The 14846-nt window shown below is 57.4% G+C and overlaps 1 protein-coding gene across 1 annotated transcript; it reads left to right on the top strand.

Annotated features, from left to right (window-relative positions):
* The first annotated feature begins 6498 nt into the window (after positions 1–6498).
* On the top strand, positions 6499–12158 carry LOC119105633 (SH2 domain-containing protein 3C-like). The gene is given in 9 exon segments (XM_037229092.1): positions 6499–6504; positions 8520–8602; positions 9176–9323; positions 9761–9928; positions 10154–10578; positions 10860–11028; positions 11479–11610; positions 11612–11635; positions 12015–12158. Coding segments are annotated over 9 exon segments (1299 nt in total).
* The last annotated feature ends 2688 nt before the right edge of the window (positions 12159–14846 follow it).

Genomic DNA, 14846 nt, shown 5'->3' with positions numbered 1-14846 from the left:
AGAGAAACACAATGGGTGAGATTTACTGCATTCTTGCTTAGAAATGCGGCAACAAACCAGTTTTACAGAACTACTCAGCAATTTGCAAAGCCCTTCTTACGTTCAGGATGTAATAAGCGTGATAAGACGAAACGTGACTGCAATACGCGTATTTTATGCCAATTTTATGACGCAAGCTTTTCTAAAAGCGTATGCCGTAAAAACTAACGAACAAAAAGCATTCGCATCCCGTCTTTCTGACTAGGATGCCCAACCAAGCGTGAGGCTGATAGCCCGGTGAAATAAGGTCAGCTTCTGGCGGGCTGGAAAACGGGAACATCTGACTAAAATTCCGAGGCACGACCCCATCCCACCCATCAGACGGGTTAATCCAGATTCATTGCGGACGGAAAGCGAGGGCTGGCACGGTTGCCGGCGTGGGCAGCCCCCATGTGCGCGTCTTTAGGCATTGCACCATCGCTCGGCGCGCACAGGCTATCCAAGCTGGACAGAGTTGAGACAGAAGCAAAAGTTCGTAACCTGTGGTGGACTGCAACTCTCTCAATACTGTGTCCAAGCTTCTTCCCTGGCTATGGGTTGTCTGCCCTTGCACATGCGTCCATCTCTGCATGCACTACGAGTCCGGAGATACACGAAGCGGAGCAGCGCCCATTCCGCTGCTCCCGGGACCCCACCAGTGCAGCTACTGGGTAATACGCACAGTGCGGCCGTTACCTGTCCTTGCTGTGCCCGGACGGTGGAGTCCTGTCCCTGCTGTGCCCGGCCGGTGGGGTCCTTCCCGGCAAGTTCTGCGGGGCTGACGGTGCGGCCGAGACCAGCGTGGCGACCAGCAGCACCACCACGAGGGGAGCCGCAGCTGCCTGCGCGGGGGGGGGGGGCAGCAGGGTCAGAACGGAAAGGAAGACAGCAGCGGACCGTCAGACCACCGGACCGCACCGGCGACCGTCCTGAATGCGGTATAATATCAGGCAGTCTACAGCCTACACTTCTATCCTTCCTTTCTCGTTAGATAAATGTTGCTGTGTGCTGCCTTAGACAGCGAGTTGTCACCGGATGGAATTATCAAACTGAATGAAGGTGGAACCATATTTTTCATGCCGTGCCGACTATTTCAAACAAGGGAAACCGATTCCGTATGCTTTACGATGCGTTCGAACAATGTTTCAGGTAGATTATATTGTCGAATTAATCATCCTCGGTATTTGTTCTGGTGATCGAATTCGCATGAGTAAAACTGACGACAAAATATTTATTTACATGTCTATTGGACAAACTGGTTACTAAATGACAAAGCGCAGTTTTTACTTGGAACTATGCCGCATACATGGGCAAAATACGGGCAACACCAAATTAGCCTCCCCTCCATAAATCGGGACCCCTGCATTACTGATGTTTCCATATCACACTTTTGGCACAGCTTTGTCAGCAAATTCTGCCAGTGCCACCGTCACGCAAAAGCAAATAGTGATCTGAGCATTTTTGACGCGTCATAATACATACATGGGAAAAGGCACGGAACAAGTGGGTTAAATATATTTGTTGACACCTTCGTTTTCCCACGTACTACGCTGGTTTAACAAGCACGGTTTAAATCACATGCCTATTACATCTAATCAAACTGCACCGGACCCTTGCTAGATGAAGACAGGTTTGTTCCTAACACTACTTTCACGTGAGACGTGCTGCACGGCCATGAAACACAGCTTTTGCATGACCGTACAGAAAAGATTGCCACGCGTTGTCGTTGACTGCTCTTTTGATGCAGAACAGAATGACTTAAAGAAAATACGTGAATTTTTATGTCAGCGGTGGTCCCATTCAAACACTCCCGGGCTTGAGAAAGCGATACTCACTCGAATCCCCATGGCCGAAGTTGGGCACGTTTCCCGGCTTGTCCCGCCTGGCCCCCGGCTTGTCCCGCCTGCCTCCCCTCCGTTCCGGGGCGGCTCGGCGGCGCTCCACCTGCCTCCTCACGCGCTCCGGCGTCCGACCGTCGTCTGCGTCCGGCTGGCTGGGCCGGCGGCAGCTCCACAGAGGGGCCGGACGCTCGCGGGTCCCACCGGTCCCACCGGTCCCACCGGCCCCGCCGGCCCCGCGCCGGCCTGGGCCGCTGCTGGCTCCGGCCCCGGCCCCGGCCCGGTCGACCTCCTTCGACTCGAGTTTCGCCCGGCCCGCGCGGAGCTTTGCGGTGAAGCGACGGACTTTCGATTGTGGCGCGCCAAACCGGGCGGCCGCCCGTCGGACGAGGGCGGCGCGAGAAGCGGCGCGCGAAAGCCGGCGGATCTGGCGCAGGCGGGACGCTTGTGGTCGTATGACGGCGGCCAGAGGAACCTGTTCCGAAGGCACTCGCTGTTCGTGGACAGTTAGCCCTGCCACGGTAACTCACTGGTGCTCATGTTGCTGCCTTCAACATCTTGGTAAAATGCTCACTCGGCAAAAGATGCAAACTTGTTTGTATTGCGGAACAGGTGCACGAAAAGCGGTCATTGACATGCCCGGACTAAGAGGCACGGGCGTCGCCTGTAACCCGACTATGGCCCGAAAGTCTAAAGTGCATGATCACGCGGTGGACTGCATGAGCGGGGGAGAGCTGCTTGGATGGTGCATAGTCGGGATTATCTACATGCACTCCTCTCCGGGGAACACGGAAGGCGCTGTCACGCTGTGGGTGCGTTCGAGGCGAGTATATGCATGGCGCGCCAAAGAACAGCAGAACATTATCGCGTCATCAGCAGCGCCCGGAATGGTCGGCGGATAACCACGGCTGCTGTGCTGACCGGCAGCCGTGGTGCCCGCCCGAGCCGCGGCCACGTGCTCGGTGGGCGGGGAGTGAGATGCGAGTCACCACCCCTTATCACGGGCTTCTCTGATTGGACTGGTTCCTGCAGCTGCGAACACGCATCGCTCTGATCTGACGCACGATGGTGATTCTGTTGCCGGATGTGTCAAACGTCATCTAAGATCACATACGTCGACGGCCGTCGTCGAGGCTACGGAGCGATGGAAGCGTCTTGCCCACACTGTGATGCACGGTCATGGGAGGTGCCATACTCTCCGTGGAACTTGTTTCCCAGCGTCACGCTATGTAGTCATGCTATGAAGCGACTTTTTCAAAGCTGTGATACTCCCTCCGTTTGATCATTAGGTGCCTCTAGTCTTTCCTAGCCCCCAATAGACCCTCTTCGGGGACGCCGGAAGCTGATCTTCCCAGGCATCGCACCACGCCGCCCAGTCCGGAAGTGTGCCATGGGTGTCGGTGCTGGTCCGATAGCGGGACGGGACGGTCCCAGAAGTGTGCCCTCGGTGCTGGTCCGATAGCGGGGCGCCCAGCTCTCGGTATCGGCGCTGATAGCAGCCGTGGCGATATGGCGCGCGGGCGTGGCCCGGCTCTGAGGGAAACGCGGCGAATACGCACGGCAGCCGCCCGCTGTGGAGTCCGTCCCGCCGCGAGGCACACAGCGTCCACTCCGCAGCTGACGCAGCTTCACTCCACCGACGTCACAGGTGAGAATTCACCCCGCCCCAGGCCACTGGGGTGCCGTCCGCTCTTCCACGGAGCGTGAACCTGTTTGGCAAACAGCATCTGTGAGAAGCTCTTTTGGCGCATAGAGCGTTCCAGTAAAAGAACGGCACACGTGGGAAATCCCTATTCGTTTTATTCTTTGGGCCCCAGTTTCCTTAGTTGCGTTACAAATTCCCGCTACGTTTTAATCGTTTACATGAAATAAGTGGTTCCCTGATCGGTACTCTGAGAACTTTCCTGTTTAGTGCGATTTCTTCGAGTTCTAATTTAGCGCATGTTCTCAGGTACATCCACTTTTTTGTTGTCTGTTCTCTGTTTGACGTTATGATATCTAACGACCAACGGCCATGGTTCAGAAACGACAAGAACAGACCCTCGCGGAGAACCCCGTGGCATTTCACGTCACGAGCCAATCCTGCTGCTCACCTGAGTGCCACCGCTGCCGCTGTACCTCCTAGCTCCGCTGACTGTACCCCTGCGACCGGTCAGATGGCTAGGGGAGAGGGCTCAGGCGAGGGGATGGGCGCCGGCGCCGGTGGCGACGACGGCGGCGGCGCCATCTGGAGCATCGTCTGGCTCATCATCCTGCTGCTCATCAGCTTCTGGATAGCGGGATTCTGCGCTGCCTGGTACATCCTCTTCTCCATCTTCGTGCCGTGCATCGAAGGCCTCAAGGTAAGAGACATGGCAGCGCCGCGATGCTAGCGGCACCTGTTGAGGAGATGGGAGAGGGAAGCCTATCTCATGCCGAGAGAGCGTGTGCTGTCCGTCGACACCATAGTTGTACGCGTACAAGCCGGCAACCTATGACATTCCGCGGTCAGTGATATGTATGGTAGAACATGATATCCTGAAGCGATGTTGCCTTCTGCATTTTCCGTACTGAGTCACAAATGTCATGATTAAGGTTCTCCTTATGCCAAACTATGCTCGGTCAATTCCTGAAAACAAAATGAAATTCATCCAAAGGCAGTACAGATGGATAGGACAGCAAGGGCATCCTCATCTTTATGCCACGAGTATAGCATGCTACGTTTGATAATAACTCACGCCTTTATTCATGCGCACTTCCGCTTTTTATACCAAAAGCTTCCACCCTCATTAGGAAGCCTATCATCCGCAAACTTTGCGGGTGTTTGTTCGTACCTGACCTCATCGTGGCTTCTTTCAGCCCGTCTGCGACATCTTGATGGCAGGAGTTCAGTTCCCTCGGATGTGCTCAGAGAATATGCTGGCTCAAAAGTCCATCGGATAGACGAAGCACAAACTGAGTCAATTGTCACTGGAGCACACGATTTAAGGTGGTGTCTCAGGACGTGGCCGCGGTCGTGGAGCACGCGTCTGGTCACACTCGGGCGTTGAGTGTGCCTCAGATCGTGTGAAAGGATGTTGTTGCCAGTCGGCCACTGAGGTGTCCACCCTATCGTGTACAACGCCACTTCATTACGCCGCTTGTAATAATGCCACTTCATGATTCATGCGGCGTAATCTCGTTTGACATGAAAGAAACAGTCTAAACGCGGACCAGTGCATGTTGTATTTTAATACGAAATACACACCTGCATGTGGCGGTTGTAATCGATGGACTGCGGCTTTAAGCGGTCCTCACGAGGTTCGCATTAACGCACAACGCATGCCCACAAACAAGCCCCACACGCGCGTGCGACCAACGTAGTACCTGCTGTGCGGTCATAGAACCCGCGATAAGATCGCCGCTACAATCGTCCACTCGACACCCTGAGGTGCCGCGCTTTCCTGACTCTCCACGGCACGGGAGAAGCAGTAACCGCCTGAAGCAGCCGGGCCGCTTGGTCTGTGTGGACTGAAGCACCTGGCTGGCAGCGCGTCCGGCACTGCGGTCAGACATGAGATGCCGCTTCACCGCAAAGGCTCCGCAGCGCTCGCCGCAGCGATGTTTGTTACTTGTGACGCACGAGGAGGCGAAGCTCTCCATCAACAGCCTCAGTTTCGCTACTGACAAAACGTGACGACCGAGCGAAGGCACAAGATTGAGTTCATCTGTTGGCGGGTATGACGCGGCACACTCTGAGTCACTGGCTGGGGCGCGCTGCGGGCTCTAGTCGGGAGGATGTCGTCGGGGAATGTCGATGTCTGCGATCGGTCGGTCGGGGGGATGTCTGCGGTCGGGAGGACGTCGTCAAGCGGACAATGACCGCGCGCTATCGCGAGACGCGGTCCGGGTGGCCCGCGCGGGCTGACGCCGACCCGGCCGCCACCTTCCGATATCAGGCGGACGCGACTGCCACCGAACGGCCGCTAAGCCGGGCCACGTGGCCGGCTTTCGATGAAGCTGTTTTCTGGAGGTGTAACACGTGTAGTTGGAGCTGGACTTGTGTGTGGCATGATCGCAACTGTGGTGGTTAGACAACACGACCAGTGACGGCGGTTAACATTATTGCTCCCTCAATAAGATTTACCAAGATGTTTTTCTGTCACTTTCTAAGCTTTCTAATTTGTAATCCCATTCTAAGCTTTTCACAAAAAGCAGCTCACACTCACTTGGAATGGAAAGTGATTCCTCCGCGGCAAAATAATGTAAATTCCCACATTTAAAATTTCTTATTTTGACATCGCGGAGGCGAACTGAGGTAGCCAAATTCCGGGGAAAAATCAAGTTTGGAAAAGTCAACTTTTTCGGCTGAACCCCTAACCGATTTTAGAACTGACATCTCTGTGTTTACTTTTTGTTTTAGGAAATATCGATACTATACAAAGAATGGGTCATGATAAAAGGGAAAATACCCTCCACTTAGCGCAACCTTAGCAAAGTTAGCCTGTCGTCATTGCGACACGTTAAACATCCGCCACTAAATTCTGCCGTTGGCCTGAAATTGCACGATCAGATGGTGGGAGTCAGATCTCACGCAAGCACTGCTAGACATGGGCTGTGATCTCAAAAATCCACCCATTCAAAAGGTTTGGACTCAATCTTAACGACGAAATTTAAAAAAGTAATGTCGGTATTGACCTTTCGACATTCTCTTGCCACTATTTGACACCATTCGAGCACTGGCTATCGACCCGTTGTTGAGGAGCTTTTTCCTTTACCCTTATTCATTGCAGGTGGATTAAATGATAGGTAAAGCGACTTTGGAAAAATATGACAACATTAGAACACAATTCAGAGCCCTAATACAGAACCAACCTCGTCCATTTTCCTCATGTCGTCATCGCAATCAGGTCACTTTATCATAAAAAGTAGAAAATTATACAAACTCAGTCAAACATTTCTGTGCATTTGCTCAGGTACGAAATCCTGATGTTCAAGTGCTAAGACGTGCCAAGTGTGGTAAATGGTGAGATGTTCAAGGTCGTCTGACGCAAGTCGCCATATTTCGGTTGGCTGCATTCACGTCTTGCAGCAAATGTCCGCCATTTGCATCGGCTGAGCTCCAGGCAGCATAGACACGATACTTAAAAACACACGAGTATGTGGTCTCCCACGTGGGCACACTAATCAGCGTGGGCAACACGGCACACGCACGGAATCAAGCCTGCACTGCGGCCGGTGGACATTTTTGCAAGCCAACCCCGCGAGCTGCACGAACTGTTTACAGCTCGCTGCCGAGCCCACGGTCTCCCCTCCCCCTTCCCAGCCCTGTTTATGCTGCCACGTGCAATTTCATGGCACGGTCAGCCCGGGGGCGCCGGCCGCTCCCCGCCGCCCCGGCGTTGTGACGTCATCCATTGATTAGTGACGACACACGGCGGGCATCAGCGCGGCGCGGCGCGCCGGCCGGCGCAGCAGGGCGGCGGCGAGCGGACGCCGTCGACACGTCTCGCGCGTCCCGCAGCGCGCGTCACGAGAACGGTGCGCTCCGCAAACATGGTGAGTACAGGCTGACTCGCGGCTGGGGGCGTCGGACCGTGGCTGGCCGTGAGCTGGCGGGTGGATTGGACCGCGTGTTGATGCGGTGGATCGGACCGGCGGTGGCTGCGCCGGGGCGCGCTCCGGCGCCAGCAACGCCCCCGACCGGTCGGGTGGGATCGCTCTCGGCTGTGTACGGAGCTCTCGAGCGAGTGTGCCGAGCGACCAGGGCCGTGGCAAGCGTCGGAGGTCACGCGGATTGCGGTGCAGAGGTGTACGCCGCCGTTTTGTACAACATGAGGAACCATTAGTAGTTACGAAAACGGACATTTTCCGATCGAGGGTAGACGTAGAAACAAAGGACCGAGAGACCTATGTCCCATTGTTTTGATTAAGTCTCAAACTTGCTATCTACTGTTTGAAACTATACGGAAAGAATAGCATGCAATGTGAGCTTGCCCTTCACACTTGTCGGGACCCTCCGATGCCCCATTCCCTCAGCAAACAGATGTTCACTTTTCGGGGCAAATTGGGACGCGTACGAACTAAATTAAGCATGTCAACCAAGAAGACCTCAGTTTTCCGGGGTTGAAGTGAACAGAGAATGTGGTGTGATCAGTGATGCAGCCCCGTTCAGTCTTGCCATTCCGTATTCGCTACCGACAAGCCCGTATACCTGGGGTCCGCCGTGTGCTGACACCAGAACGACATTTCCCGTTGGCTCCTGATTTACACCTTTAAAAGCGTAATGGTATTGAGGCCTCCATATCAGCGCTCTGTCTGCACGAGCGCTGGGAGCGAGCTCGTAACGTAGCCCTTGAGCGCTGGTTCTCCGCAGCCATCGGTGCACCCTGCGTCCAACCTACCTCCGTCGACGATTTCCGTGACGTTTTCCGCCGAGGCCAAAGTGCAAACGGCAATGGCACAGCGTCCACGATCAATCTGCTACCGGTGACAAACATCCGCCAGCTTCACCGTTTCACACCGCGGAGTGACGCATGTGGACGCGCGCTGCTCGGCCGCGTCGGCGACTGCGTCACCAGCTGCGCCCCGTGTCGCCGGCAGCTGCCGGCCCGGACCGAGGGCGGCGCGGCGGCGCGAGCGAGCGCGCCGAGCGGAGACGGCGGCAGCGGCGGCGGCGGCGGCGGCGGCGGCGGCGGCGGCCAGCCGGCCGAGGCCTCCATCGACGGCCCGCGGTCTCTCGAGTGGGAGCTGAGCCTGGACAGCGCCGACCTGCGCTCGCACGCCTGGTGAGCGATAGAGGAGGGGTGCCGGGGAAGCGAGGGATCTAGGAGGGTCCGCATTTCGCACGCTTGGTGGGGAGGCGTCTAAGCATGATATTGGGGTCGAAGAAGGCCATTGAAGGATGAAGTGTTCACTGTCACGCTGGTCAGGGGCACAGGCGTGGTGCTGGGAAAACGAAAGAGCCCCTGTAACCTCACAGTCCTGGCGCTTGTGAGGGGACAGAGGCGTGGCGCTGAAGACTGTACCCTCCTCCTGGGGATGAAGCGTCCGCGTGCTGACCATGCGGAGAACTAAGGCAGGGCGCTGGAGACGGGAGGTACCCCTGTGAGTCCACCACCAATCGCCGGTACGCCAGTATGCCCGTTACGTCGGCTACCCATAGTTTTTCATGCCCGTTTTGCTGAATGATATTGGTCCTCCGTGTATGCACAAACATGGTCTGCATTAGTTTGAAAGCATTACAGCGTGCCGCCCAGCTGTCAGGTGCCCTCGACCGACCGGGCTGGCCAGTCTGGCAGCTGGGCGCACTAAGCTCCGATGCTTCGCTGCACAGCTGGATCTAACGACGGGCTCTCCAGGTACCACGGCCGCGTCGGTCGGCTCGAAGCCGAGTCCCTGCTCAGCGAGGACGGAGACTTCTTGGTGCGCGAGAGCACCTCCCAGCCGGGGGAGTTTGCCCTGAGCTGCCGCTGGAGCGGCACAAGCGTCCACTTCATGATCAATAAGGTGAGGGATGCGCCACTGTGCTCTTCCGTTGCGGAGCGACAGCCTGCTACCACTACGATGCCCAGTTTGTGCCGATCCTGTGAGGACGCAGCGCCTCCCAAACTCCACCGCGAGCTGTTACCGGCATTCGAGCTTCCGCATTGCTGTCGACGGGCAATGACTGTGAATAACTCCGTCAGCGCGTGAACAATTTCATTTTCTGACCTGTCGCGGCTGTTTGGAAAGCTGCTTAATCAACGATGCGATGAGTTGCTTGTTTATTCGCTGTGCGAATGCAGCAGCAAAGTCCGTGATGATGATTGTGATCAATTGTGAGCGCCGACTGGCTTCTCGCCACACCGTACCGTGCAAGGCTGGCTGACTCGATTCAAGACGTCATGTGTCCCTCCCCTCCAGCAGTGCAGAGACCTGAACCGAGCGTGCGACTTCCCCCCCAGGTGCGCGTGAACCCCGACACCATCTACGAGACCGAGCAGTTCTTCCTGGAGGACGAGCCGTACGAGACGATCCCGCACCTCATCACCAGCTACGTGGGCGTCGAGCGGGCCGTGTCGGCCGCGTCGGGCGCGCGCCTGCGCCGGCCCATCACGCGCACCGTGCCGATCGGCGCCGCCCCGGCCAGCCGGCCTGGCTCAGCCCACCTCAGCTGGAGGCGCACGCTGTTGGGCCGCCACCAGCGCGTCAGCAGCGTCGAGCAGCTGACGGCGGCGCGCCGGCTCGGCGGCGGCGGCCACAGCGGCTCACTGCCGCGCCTGGCGTCGGCCGACGCTCCGCTTTACTCCCAGCCGGGCCGGCTGCGCGGCCCCGGCGCCGCCTCGCCGCCGCCCAAGCCCCTGCGGCGCGAGCAGCGCGTCTACGCCGAGATCCCCGAGCCGGCCGACCCCGGCTCCGACTCGGGCCACGGCTCGGGCGACTCGGCGCATGCGCCGGAGCCGGAGCCGGAGCGGGAGTCGCGGGCAGAGCCGGCGCCGCTGCGGCCGGTCGAGGTGGCGCCACCGTCGGCGTTTGACGTTGACGCGTTCGAGACGCTGCTGCTCCCGGTGACACACAACGCGCCGCTGGACGCCACAGCGCTGAAGGGCGTCACCCTGGAGCTGCTGGAGGTGCCGGCGCGCGTGTTGGCCGCCCACCTGACCTGGTGGGACCTGCGGCTGCTGGACGACGGGGAGGAAGACCTCGGGCTGGGCGTCGTCTCGGGCATCGAGCTGGTCACGCTGCCCCAGGGTCAGCAGCTGCGACAGGACCTGCTGGAGAGGTGAGGGATGCCACCCAGCGCCCAAACGATGTGACACTTTTCTGGGTGTGGGGTACACCGCTAGGGACATAGTTGTGGTGGTCCGATGTGCGACCTGCGCTCTGTCTCCACCGTTGTGGCAAGATATCCAGAACACCCAACGCAGCTTGGTCTGGCGACATCGCGCGTCACACACAACTTGTTTCAGCAAACAGTTTAGATGCGTTTTTTTCGGCGAATATGCATTCGCCTGGAGCTGAGGATATGGAAGTGCTCCTAATGCATGTCTTCTCCACCCGCAGATCCGAATGGTTTTCGGCCTTCGTGATCGCCACCATTGTCAGCCAAGAGGACGAAGACGAGCGGGTGCAGATGATCAATAAGTGGATCAACGTGGCGATCGAGACCAAGACAGCCCTCGGAAACCTGTACGGCTTTGCCAGCATCATACAAGGGCTCTGCTCTCGCCAGGTGAACAAAACTACTTGGAATCAAAACCAAACTGCGAAGGCACCACGCCGATCAAAAGCGCGATCCTTCTGGTGAACCGCGCTTGTCGCCATGACGCTTTAGTCGTAATGCCCGGACGTGTAGCCCGTGGCGCTTTGTCTAGCACTCGTTCCGTCGTAAGTCCCACACCTGGTCTGCCATACACTACAAACAGCTGGACTCAATGTCAAGCGGGCCTGCCATTCCTTGTCGCAGCGAGCAATGGACTGAGTTTCGAGACTGCTGCGTTACAGTCAGTGAAACGACTGAGATTCTGGTCATGATCTAGTAAATGCACTCGGTGTGACAGCTATCAGTGCTAAATCCTTTTGTTCGTATTTTGCTTTTCATGCTGATAACGCTTGTTGTCGTGATAGCAACTCTTCGCTCTTTATGCTGCCTCTGACATTGGGTCTGTCCTCTGGTTGTCAGGTCCAGAGGCTGTACGTCACGTGGCACCGTGCGCGGCAACGCTTCACGGCCGCTGCCGTCGAGTTCGATGCGCAGCTGCGGCCCTGTCTGCGCAGCATGAACGATGGATCCAACGCCGAGGCGCCGAACACGTGCTTTGCCCCATCTGGCGCCGCTGGCAGCGCTGCTGGAGGAGGCGCTGGCGCCGGCCACCACCGACCAGCTGGAGATGGCGCTGCTGCAGCTCTCCGCCGGCCGTCAGATGGCAGCCGAGGCGGCCGCGTACCGGCGCAGCGCGCGTGCCGCCCGCGCCGTCCGCCCGCCACCAGACGGTGCCGGCGCGCGGGACGACATGTTCCGCACGGAGTTCCATCTGTGCTGGCTGCTGGGCAGCCGCGCGGCGCGTGCCGACCAGCACCAGCGTCGCGGCGAGCTGGCCGAGCGCATGCAGCAGGTGCTGATGGTGCTGGCCGAGCAGCGGGACGCCAGTCCCACGTGAAGAGCTCCGCGCCCGTGACGTCATTCCCGCGTGAGGAGCTACGCGTCTGTGACGTCAGTCACACGTGAAGAACTCCGCGCCCGTGACGTCATTCCCACGTGAGGAGCTATGCGTCTGTGACGTGTCACACGTGAAGAACTCCGCGCCCGTGACGTCACTCCCACGTGAGGAGCTCCGCGCTCGTGGCGTCAGTCCCACGTGAGGATTTCCGCGCCCGTGACGTCATTCCCACGCGAGAAGCTCCTTGCCCGTGAGGCTGGCATGATTAGAGTAGCGGGTTGCCCAGCGGAGGTGAGACCAAACTCATGGTATGGACATGAAGTGTGCGACATAAGCCGATTTGGTCGTAATTATACGACAAGGCTGCATTCTAGACAGCCTCTGACGATTCATGCACTGTCAGATACGCGAAAGGTTACCTTGATACCGTTCATTTTGAGGACAACGGACGGCAGGTGTGCAGCCCGCATCACCCGGCTACGTCATACTGACGGCAAGTGTGCAGCCCGCATCACCCGCGTACGTCACACTGATGGCAAGTGTGCAGCCCGCATCACCCGCGTACGTCAAACTGATGGCAAGTGTGCAGCCCGCATCACCCGGGTACGTCACACTGAGGTCTATGCGCTGAATGGCCAAAATCCTTGCTGAAACAAGGTGTGAGCTATCATCGACGCAGACGCCATTTTTGGCGCCACTACGTAACCTGGCAAGATCCGAGAAATATCGCGCTTTATAAGCCAGCGGACTGGTGCACAGACACGAGCAACAACGAGCAGCGGCTGGGCAACCGAACCGGATGTTCGCGCCGTTCTGATGGTGCGAGGCCCGTGAAACTGGGTATACGTGATTAGGGAGGGCTGATGGGAACGTGTCGGCCAATGACGGCTACTAGTCAGTGGGGGAGATATGCCAGTCACCACTTTGAGCTTTCTCGTGTGACGGACAACGCTGCTATGCAACCAGTGCACAAATGTCGGTGATTGCCAACGCTGTTAGAATTTTTTGCCCTTTAGGGCTCTCAGTAGCACTCATGTTTGTTAGTCGCTTCGAGCGCTTTATGTGATCTTCTGCATTATTCCCGTGATATTGACATACCTGATACCTTGCGTGGCGCGATGTCAGTCGAGTAAGGCATCCGACGAGGCCTTGTCTCGCATGCGAGCCGCGCGGCGCCCATCAAACCGTAACGGATGATAGCGCAGGCCCAGGCCGTTGTCCGTGACTTAATACAACGATTTGTAAGCTGTGCTGGCGCGTGTCGTCGTCGGAGGGCTGTCTGGTGATGTAGGCCCGCCGGCGAGCCAGCCCGGTCGCGTGCCGATGGGCCTGAGCCTGGCGGCCGGCGTACGTGCGTGGGGACGACCGGTTCAATGGCCTGGCAGGGGACCCGACCCGCCGTCCCAGTGGGCGGCCCGTGCTCCCCACAAGGCGCGGCGGCAGTGTGAAGGTGGCCACGTGACCGGGGGTCGAAGAGCCGGCGCGGAGCACCGCAGCGAGCTCCGCGGGCGCCGAACGACACGCCGACGTGAGGCGGAATGCGTCTGGCAGACCGGCGTCCCGCCTGCGCGACCAGTCATCATCACCCGGGCGCCAGGTGGTGACGGGAGGCCTGTGTGACGCAGGCGGCGGCGCCAGGCGAGCCTCGGACGACGGGAGACAGCGGCACCGCGGATGTGTCCGTCAGAGGAGCGATATCCGAAACTGAAAACTGAAACGCAGCGACGATATGCAAACAGAGCGCGCTTCAGCCAACGCGGTGTGCGTGCAGTGAGCGAGCCTTTCCCTGGTACCAATTATGATCCCCCAGCCTCTTCAGCTCGCATGTTTGAAGCCTGATTCCGCGGGTTCCAGAACGCTCTTTGCTGGAATGCGCGAAACATTGGAGTAACGAGACAGGCCCGTGAAAATTTATCGTTTAATCAACAGCTTTTAGCCAACTCAAGCTGCATGCGTGCACGAACGACTGGTTAAGCAAACGTTAGAACCTAGTTCACCACGTGAGAGTTCAGCTAGAATGCACGAAAAATGCCAGGCTGCCAGCAGTGGATTCCGAATGACTGGTGCGACTTAAGGCGGGCGATTTAACAGCAGCGAAATGTCTGTATGGAAGTGGATTGAACGCAACGCAATGCGCGGCCATTACAATGTACCGTCGATCCGGCACGAATTCTTAGCTATGGATTCTTCGGACGATCAAATAAGATGTTTGCTTGCGGAATAGTTTCCATTTACATGCCTTCAGGGCGGGTTCACGGTGGGTGACGTGACTTACGTAAAAAACTCATTACTTAGACGACTTTAAATGCACGTACCGAACTGCGTTTAAGTACTTGCGTTAAGCTTGTAGGAAACGTAACGTTAACACAAGATTCCCTTGACCCTTTTCACAAAATCAGTGCTCACCCATCTCCGGCCTGGTCTCCTCTCAACAATGGCCCTAAATGCGATCCGCCATCCAGGCACATGCCGAGGACAGTGATGCGTTTTTGGAGACGATATGGGAGTTATGATGCCAGCGTCACTTCTACTTAACCACGTCCTGGAGTCATTGAGAGAGTAATGTATGGATAATGCTATATTTCGCTGATAACATCGGGTGCGCGTGTCACGAATATCACAATGCAACATTCGTCACCGAGCAACGTCCCACCCGGAGAACGAACGTACCCTTTACAGCGTCACGGCGCGCAGACGAACACCACACTGACACGTTCAAGCATAATCACCACCCGATCTGGCCATTATCATCACAACTCAAGTCACAAAAACCGCACCAGCTGTTTACTTACACTTCGCTTTCGCTTCCCTCCGCCGCATTAGACAAGCCAGCAGCCTGCCAACGCGGCGTCGTCACAGCCTGCCACGGGCGACTGGCCGCCTGCTCCGA

Source organism: Pollicipes pollicipes, unplaced genomic scaffold, assembly GCF_011947565.3.
Source record: "Pollicipes pollicipes isolate AB1234 unplaced genomic scaffold, Ppol_2.1 Scaffold_6138;HRSCAF=7277_pilon_pilon_pilon, whole genome shotgun sequence".
In the NCBI taxonomy this organism is placed as follows: Eukaryota; Metazoa; Arthropoda; class Thecostraca; order Pollicipedomorpha; family Pollicipedidae; genus Pollicipes; species Pollicipes pollicipes.
This window is presented reverse-complemented; position numbering and strand designations above follow the sequence as displayed.